The sequence below is a fragment of the Pipra filicauda genome, unplaced genomic scaffold (genome assembly GCF_003945595.2).
Source record: "Pipra filicauda isolate LSUMZ 115617 unplaced genomic scaffold, ASM394559v2 scaffold626_size208873_pilon, whole genome shotgun sequence".
NCBI classification, from domain to species: domain Eukaryota; kingdom Metazoa; phylum Chordata; class Aves; order Passeriformes; family Pipridae; genus Pipra; species Pipra filicauda.
The window spans coordinates 76,100-84,594 of NW_024104783.1; the positions used below are offsets into that span (position 1 = coordinate 76,100).

At 52.3% G+C, this 8,495-nt stretch overlaps 1 protein-coding gene across 1 annotated transcript; it reads left to right on the forward strand.

Annotated features, from left to right (window-relative positions):
* Positions 1–1,591: 1,591 nt before the first annotated feature.
* On the forward strand, positions 1,592–8,461 carry LOC113992191 (1-acyl-sn-glycerol-3-phosphate acyltransferase alpha-like). The gene is made up of 6 exons (XM_027729271.2): positions 1,592–1,776; positions 3,078–3,211; positions 4,150–4,325; positions 4,572–4,667; positions 5,188–5,260; positions 7,767–8,461. Exons 1-6 carry the CDS (start codon positions 1,592–1,594, stop codon positions 7,913–7,915), a joined length of 813 nt encoding a protein of 270 aa, XP_027585072.1. The 3' UTR covers positions 7,916–8,461.
* The last annotated feature ends 34 nt before the right edge of the window (positions 8,462–8,495 follow it).

Consider the following 8,495-nt stretch of genomic DNA (forward strand, 5'->3'; position numbering starts at 1 on the left):
AAACCAATTCCAAAAGGAGCTGGTCTCTGCAGCACCAGTACAGAGGGTCCTGGTGCCATGATCCCATGTGGGACGTGGGATGTTTGTCTTTTCCATGTGCTGGGGCAGGGACAGTGCAGAGGCTGTGGGAAAACCTTTGGCTGCCTCTGCTGTGGTTGCAGGGAAGCCCTGGGAGAGCTGAGCAGTGAGGCTGCAGTCACTCCTCTCCAGTTTGTCCATGAAAGACAGGAGAAGAATGGTCCCTGGATTAGCCACAGGAGCAGAGGGCACAGGCAATGCCTTTTTTTATTATCATGTTTCTTAATGAAATATCACACATTCTTGCCCAGTTTATTGTCCGGGGGGGTTTGACCTTGTTCTTTAGGTTGCAGGTGATGGTCAACGTGGTTTCATGGGTCCTCGGAGCATTTCCTTTTTAGAATCTGCAGCTTTCAGTCCTGGATGGAATTCAATGTCATTAAATATCAATTATTTAATATTTTTGCTCCTCTGAAGTGCTAGAGCAAGGCCTGTCATGCAGATGATGAATCACACAAGGTTTCTTTTTCAGCCCAGTCGTTCCATCCATTGCAAAGACCCTTTTCAGGCAGTGGTTTTAGGAGATGGAATGCAGTTGGAGCAGTCCCAGGTTAAACCTGCATTTTCCTGCTTCACTCCCTCCTTATGCAGATGCTGCCTCAACATCTGCCTGCCTCTGGCCATGAAAACCTTTGGAGGAGCTGCCCTTGCTTTGTTTATCTTCTGGTCTAGATTTGTGGCACTTTTCCCACTTTTCCCACTCTACATGGGGAATGTCCAGTTGCTCAGCTTGGTCCCTCCGATGCCTGGATGTGTGGTGCTTGCATCACTGGTTTTCCCTTTGTGTCTCCTCCATAACAGTAGTTTCTGATTTCCTGGACATCTTGCAGCCAGCTCACTTGGTGAAGCTCAGGTAAGACAGCCTGGGGTCACAGAATCACAAAATCATGGAATGGTTTGGGTTGGATGAGATATTAAAGCTCATCTCATTCCACCCCCTGCCATGGGCAGGGACACCTTCCACTAGACCAGGCTGCTCCAAGCCCCATCCAGCCTGGCCTTGGACACTTTCAGGAATCCAGAGGCAGCCACAGCTTCTCTGGGCAACCTGTGCCAGGGCCTCCCCACCCTCACAGGGATGAATTTCTTCCCAGTATCCCATCTAAACCCACATTGCCTCTGGGCAGGGTCTCTGCTGTCCCACACATCCCGCTCCCTCCCACTAGAGATTTTCTTAAAAGTCCTCAGGGTTCCTATGCCCAGAGCCCCCCAGAAGGGGGGCTGGCTCTCCAGGCACATTCCAGCCCAGATTCACCCAGCCCTTGCCCCCAGGCAGCTTTGCTATTGCGTGTTTGCCCCTCCTGCCACCCAACTCCTACTCGGAGCTGCCGGCGTGTCCTTGCTAAACCGGCTTCCCACGGCGAGCTGAGCTCTGAGCAGGGAGCACAGCCCTGCTGCAGCATCGCTCCCAAACCTCCTTCCAGCTGTGCACCACCCACATGTAGCTGATCCAGGGAGTCTCAACTCTGCTCCACAACACCGGGAGCTGGTGACTCGTTCCCTGCTCGGAAGGATGGAGCTTTTCCTCCTTCACTACCCATTCACCTGCCTGTTCGTCGTGTTTCTAGTCCTTTACCAGGTGAAACCTGCATTCAGATTCTTCTGCAAGATGACCTTCTACAAGCTGTGGTTCTTCACCATAAGCATTGGGGTTGTTATCCTCAGTATTCCTCGGGGACGGAACGTGGAGAACATGACGTGAGTGGTCCATGGCTTCTTTCTGCTCGGGGCACTGAGAGAGTCCACTCTCTCCAGTGCTTTGTTTTGGAGGGTCCTGGGAGCTGGGGTGTGGGGGGAGGAATTAGTTGTGTGGTGGTGTGGGGAGATGACAGACCCTGTAATTCCGTGGAGGGGTGTGAGTTTCAATATTGGGTTTGGGTTGATAGAACAAAGAACGAATTACGGAAGGAAAGGATGTAAAAGGTGACATTGATTTGCCAAAGTAGGTAATGCCAACTACCTGCGTGAAATGCACAGGTAAAATAAGTTGCTGTTTTTATTAAAACTCTTTTATCTGGTCTTTGGAGCTGCATTTCATTCCCCATGGCTGAGCATTCCCTTCCCAAGCTGTGTTGTGAAAGCCACTGCAGGTGCTCTTCTCTTCCTTAACTCCCTTGTGAGCCAGTGCCCGCCTGAGTGGGCATGAGCAGACACTGCCACAGTGCAGTGCTGGCACCTGCACTGTCACTGGTGTCCCCACCACTGCAATGGCAGCAGGGTCCCCAGGTCTGGCAGTCCCCCAGCCCATCCCCTTGCTGCCCATCCCCTCTCTCCAGGCTCCACAACGAGCTGCAGACTCCCCTGGGGGCAGCCTGGTGGGGGTAGAGGTGTCATCAGCAGGGTGGGCACCAGGAACTCGGGGTGTGTGCCGAGTGGGCACGAGAAGTTGACTCTGCTGCATGTCACTGTAATTCTTGTGCCCTTCTGAAGTGCTGCAGAGGCAGGATTTACTGCTCCATTGTCCTGTGCTCCAGCGGGAATCCAGATCTCCTCACTGAGCATCAGCCCCTTGCTTTGAAAAATTTGCTTCACTTCTTTACTTTGGTGCCCAACTTTTATTATTTTTTTTATTTCATTTTACCAATACTTCTTAAAATATGGCTCCTGGAATTGCAGCTAGAGGCAAACCTCTCTCTTTGCACAGCCTGGGCAATAGCAGAGTTAGGCACAGCTTATTGCAGCCTGTGTTTGATCCAGCAAGGTGTGCAGGGAAACAGAGTACGAAGGTGTGCTGTGAATTGGGATATTTGGTTGATCCACGGAATTTCTGTAGCTGTGGTTGCTGGACCATTGGTCTTGCATGGCTGGAAGGAAACTTGACAGCTGGATCTATGTTGTCTAATGAAATGATAAGCTGCAGAGGCACAGTAATTGCTCTTCTCCAAGTTCTGGGTCAAATCTGGGTCTGTGGAGAAACAGGAGCACTGCCTGACGTGGGATGGTTTGGATGAGCAGTGTTTTATCCAAATTTCAGCATCTCTTTGGCTCCTCTTTTCCAGGTTTTTTCGCACATTGGCCCTGCCCCTCAAATACATCTTTGGTATCCAGATAGTGGTGAAGGGCAAGGAGAACCTCAGGACTAAGAAACCTTTCGTGCTGGTGCTGAACCACCAGACCTCCCTTGACATTCTGGGTATGTGCTGATCCTGCCTCCTGCTCCTGGCCCCAGGTGTTTGGAGGGGTGGGTTGTACCAGCTCCCAAGTGTCACTGGCAGAGGGGGCAGGAGTGGCTGTTACACAGTCCTTGACTAGCCAGACCCAAGCCAGGGCTGATGTCCAGGGTGTTAGAGGCAGGTTTGATCTCCAGGGTATTAAAGGCAGGTCTGATCTCCAAAGTATCAGAGGCAGATATCCAGAGTATTAAAGGCAGGTTTGATCTCCAAAGTATTAGAGGCAGGTTTGATCTCCAAAGTATCAGAGGCAGGTTTGATCTCCAGAGTATTAAAGGCAGGTTTGATCTCCAGGGTATTAAAGGCAGGTTTGATCTCCAGAGTATTAGAGACAGGTTTGATCTCCAGAGTATTAAAGACATGTTTGATCTCCAAAGTATTAAAGACAGGTTTGATCTCCAAAGTATTAGAGGCAGGTTTGATCTCCAGGGTATTAAAGGCAGGTCTGATCTGCAGAGTATTAGAGGAAGGTTTGATCTCCAGAGTATTACAACCAGGGCTGGTCTCCAGGGTATTAGAGGCAGGGCTGATTTCCTTGGTATTGAGGCAGGTTTGATCTCCAGGGTATTAGAGGTAGGTTTGATCTCCAGAATATTAGAGGCAGGTCTGATCTCCAGGGTATTAGAGATACTTTCAAGCTACATCAGCTTCACCCAAGGAATGAGGACAAGACCCTCAGCTGACCACAGCTGTGTCATAGCTGCTCTCCTTCAGTGCCAGTAATAGTCCTCCTCCAACCCTGTGGTTGGTCTGGAGACCCCCAGGATCCCATTCCCAGGGATTCTAAGGGTCAATGAAGCTGCAGGGATGGCATCTCCCAGGGCAGAGGGCTGTAACCCAGTATCTAGGGCAACTCTGAGTGCAGATGACGACTTGTCCTGCCCTCGTTGTCCCCTTGCAGCGCTGATGGAGATCCTGCCTCACCGCTGTGTGCCCATTGCCAAGAAGGAGATCCTGTACATGGGCACCTTCGGCCTGGCGTGCTGGCTGGTGGGGACCATCTTCATCGACCGCAAGGACAGGGAGGGCTCCATCAACACCCTGACAGAGGTGGCACGATCCCTGCACAAGGACAACGTGAGTGGGAAGGAGTCTGGGGAGGAGCCTCTGGAAAACACAAGCCTTGGCGTGGGTGGAAAGGGATCGCTGTCTCCAGGCTGGGCGCTGAGCAGAGCAGAGTGAGGGCATCCCTGGTGGGTTCAGTGCCTTGTGTGTCCGTGGAGGGGAGGTCAGGAGCACACAGAGCAGTCCCAGGGGATCGTGGTGGCTCGGAGCAGCACCTGGAGGTGCCCCCATCTCAACGTCCTCTCCCTCCTCCTGCAGTTGCGCATCTTGATCTTCCCCGAGGGAACCCGCAACCACGGAGGCTCCATGCTGCCCTTCAAACGTGGGGCCTTCCAGCTGGCTGTGAAAGCCCAGGTGAGACCACCTGCCTCCTGCCCCTTGGGGTGGGCTTTGCCTTGCCATGGTCCACCAGCAAAGCAGGCTCCTGGTCCCTGTTTTCCCCGTGGATCCAACACACACCCAGGAGCCCACGAGGAGTTTGTGGGTGGCACAGGATGGGGCTGTTTCTGGGAAAAGTGGAAAACCTTCCTGACAGGTTGGGGAAAAAAAAGTGGGGAGGGGCTTGACAAGAGCCCTGGACCTGCCCAGGCACATCCTAATTTGCCAATCCACAATGGCTGGCTTAAATACAGAGATGAAAATGTAAAAGCCAATGGTGAGGACGTGGGGTGATACAATTAAATGATCTAAATATCCCAATAACCCTCTGAGTATCTGCTGTGAAGCTGATGGTGATGATTATCAGCAAGGTGCAGAATTGACCTGAAAACAGCAGCTGCATTTTGGAGGAGGGATGGGGAAACGTGAAAATTCACTGTAAATGTGAATATTCACTGTAAATGTGTATATTCACTATAGATTGTCTCCCTTCCAGGTCCCCATCATTCCTGTAGTGTTCTCATCCTACAACAGCTTCTACAACCAGAAGGAGAAGAGATTCACCCCAGGTGAGGATGACCTGGGGCAAAGAAGGGGCTGGGTGTTGGCAGAGCACAGTCCTTGGAGGCATGGGGTGGGTGGGCAGATGTGTGGTGTGGAGACAGCAGCCAAACAACAGCACTTTGTGTCTTCTTGGTGGGAAAAGGGAAATTTCAGGCGTCACTTTTGCCTCTCCCCTTGGATTTCTTGGAAAATGTGAGGGAACCTGGAGAAGCAGCAGAGTCCTGGGGCAGGTTCAGCCCCTGGCCCCACCACTCTGCCCTCAGGTTCTTGGGGAGTTGGGAAACAAAAACAATCACGGAGCTCTCAGCAGAAGTCACCCTGAGAATGTGTCCCCCCAGTTACCATGTTTCATCCACTTATGGCAACAAGAATTTCTGCTGCTCACTGACAGAATTTTATGGGGGAAAAAAATGACACAAGTCTTGGGTTTCAGAAGGCAAATGCAGAAAAAAAATGTTACAAATTCCAAGAGAGGAAAGCATTCCATCCTGTTCCTCCACTCCCTTTGCTGCTGCCCGCCCCAAATTGGGCTTCTGCCACTTCCCACCCTTCCCCAGGCCAGCCCTGCTGTTTCCTAAGGGGAGGATTTGCATCTGGAATCCTCATCCCTCCCATTGTTGTGCCTGGGTGTAGTCATCCCCTCACAGGCAGACAGCTGGAAGGGAGAATGTTAAACACTGCACTGGCTGGTTCCACTCACCTTTCACCTGCTGGGCCCGTCCTCTCTCTGTTCCTCACACACAAAAACCTTTGGGGACTGGAAATGCTCCCCCACCTGGGGGTTGATAGGACCAAGAGCAGGGATTCCTCCCCCACACACCCCTGCTCAGAGCCCTGCTCTGGGAAGTCAGACAATAACACGGTGGGGAGGGGTCTCTGAAGCAGCTGAACCTTTTGCTTAAAGCAAGGCCAACTTAAAGACAGCTGAGTTTGCTTTGTGCCTTGTCCAGACAAGTCTGGATTAACTCCAAGGATGGAGATTCCACAAATTCCCCGAAGTTTTTTAGGAAAGACTTTTTGCTGTTGCATGAACATTTGCCTTTGTAACAACTTCCCTCACCCTGGGAGTTCATAGTTAGCTGACCTCTGATCCCATGGATAACTGACCTCTAATCCCATGGTTATTGGACCTCTAATCCCATGTTTTACTGACCCCTGATCTCATGGATAGCTGACCTGTAATCCCATGTTTTACTGACCTCTGAGTCCTTTCCCAAGTGGCTGTTGAATAGGTAGGACCTTTGCTGCTGGAGACAGAACCCCAGTCAGCTTTTCTTGCACATTCCCACTTTTCCCTGCCACAAGTTTTGCCAGGGCTGATCCTGAAGATGTGTTACACGTGGTCAGGATTCCTGCACATGGAACAGGCTGGTCCTCAGGCCAGACCAGCTCACTGTGTCCACAGAGGCTCTGGGTGTGCTGATGAGCCTCTGGAAGGCCACACTCCGTGCCTGGTGTTGACACTGCCATGCATGGAGCACATCTGGTGTTTGCTGGAAGTCTCTTCTGCCCCAACAGACCTGAATTTTCAGCACAGCCCCGTCCTCACTCAGCCCTTTCCGTAGGGCCAAGTGAAGTGAGGAGCCAGCCTGGCTTTGGGTGTGAGATGTGCAGGCAGGGAGCACACAATCACAGAATCACAGAAGTGTTTGGGTTGGAAGGGACTTTAAGATGATCTTGTTCCACCCCCTGCCATGGGCAGGGACACCTTCCACTAGCCCAGGTTGCTCCAAGCCCCGTCCAACCTGACGTACCCTTTTCTGTTGTGAAACTCTCTATGCTTGTTTTTGCCTCCTTCACGTGGCTCTGCTCCCAGCACTGCTGGATCTCGTTCCAATGCACATGTAAAGACATGCAAGAACATTCGAAAACACCACAGACACTCCCCAGATCCCCAGGTGGGTGTCTGGTATCTGTGCAGGCACTGTCTTGTCTCTGGAAGCCAGAACAAGGTCCTCTGGTGCCAGAGCAGAAGCACATCATGACACCTCCTCAGTATATTCTTCCAGTTTGCACCAGTCCATCACTTGGCTGCTTCCCCAGAGGAGTCTGACACACCAGGGAGTCCTGGGTGCAATTTCCCTCATCCCAAAGCCTGTTGCTGGAAGGAGGAACTCTGCTGGATTTGTTATGCACAGATCAGAGCGTGGCCAGCTTGGATGTGCTCACATCTCCTTCTCCCTGCCACCATCTAGACAGGCCCTGAGGTCTTTCCACTCTGCAAACCCATTCTATGTTAAACATGGCATTGGATTTGAGCAGAGATTCACCTATTTCCATATTTGTGATTCTTGTGGGTGGGAAAAGCCTGGTGTGGGTTTTTGCTGTGTGCTCCTGGGCCACGGCTGGGTCCCCACACCACTCTCGGTGTGTGAATGAGGGCATTTCCCTTCTTTTCTCTCCTGTTCCTTGACTGGCACCAATCCTCCTGCTGCATCTTCTCTTGCTCTCTCTACACCACTCACACGTTCTCTTCCTCCTCTCTCTCACCCTCCTGCCTCGCTCTTCCAGGAAAACTCATCATCCAGGTCCTGCCAGAAGTGGAGACCCTCGGCCTGGGCCCGGACGATGTCCCCAAGCTCACCGAGCAGGTCCGTGACTCCATGCTCACCATCTACCAGGGGATATCAGGAATGACAAACGGAGCTTCCCATCAGTGATCCCCTCTCCCAGCTCCAGCTGTGTGTGCCACAGCCGAGGGGGAGGCCATGGCAACCACAGGAAGGCCTGGCAGCAGAGACAGCCGTGGATTGCAACCCCGACGTACCAGAGACGGGCTAAACGTCCACCAAGGAGGAGAAGCTTCCAAGTGGAGGTGGTGGTGAGAGGGTTTTGCCATGTCCCTTCCAGGGAACTGTGCCACCTGCATGGACAGACATACCACGGGCAGCTGGACATTCCTGTCCTCATAACCATGGGAACATGTCTCCAGCTGGACCCCAGGCAGAGCTGGACCCTTCCTGGGATCATCACTGCCTGCTTATCATCACCTTTTCCTATTCAGAGCCAACAAGGTGGAGACATCTATCCCAATCCTGTGGCCATCCTGCCTGAGGAAGTGGCTGCCTTGGGGTTGGAGGGCTGCCCCACTCCCCTGGAAGCACACTCAGGAGAAGGCACTGTCTCCCACCTTTTCCGTGGGGAGGATTTGGGAGGAAGCCAAGGCAACTTTGGGAGAGGGGAATTAAAGCCCTTACATGTCTGCAGGGCCTGATGGTCTCTTTGGGTTTTTTAGCCTTC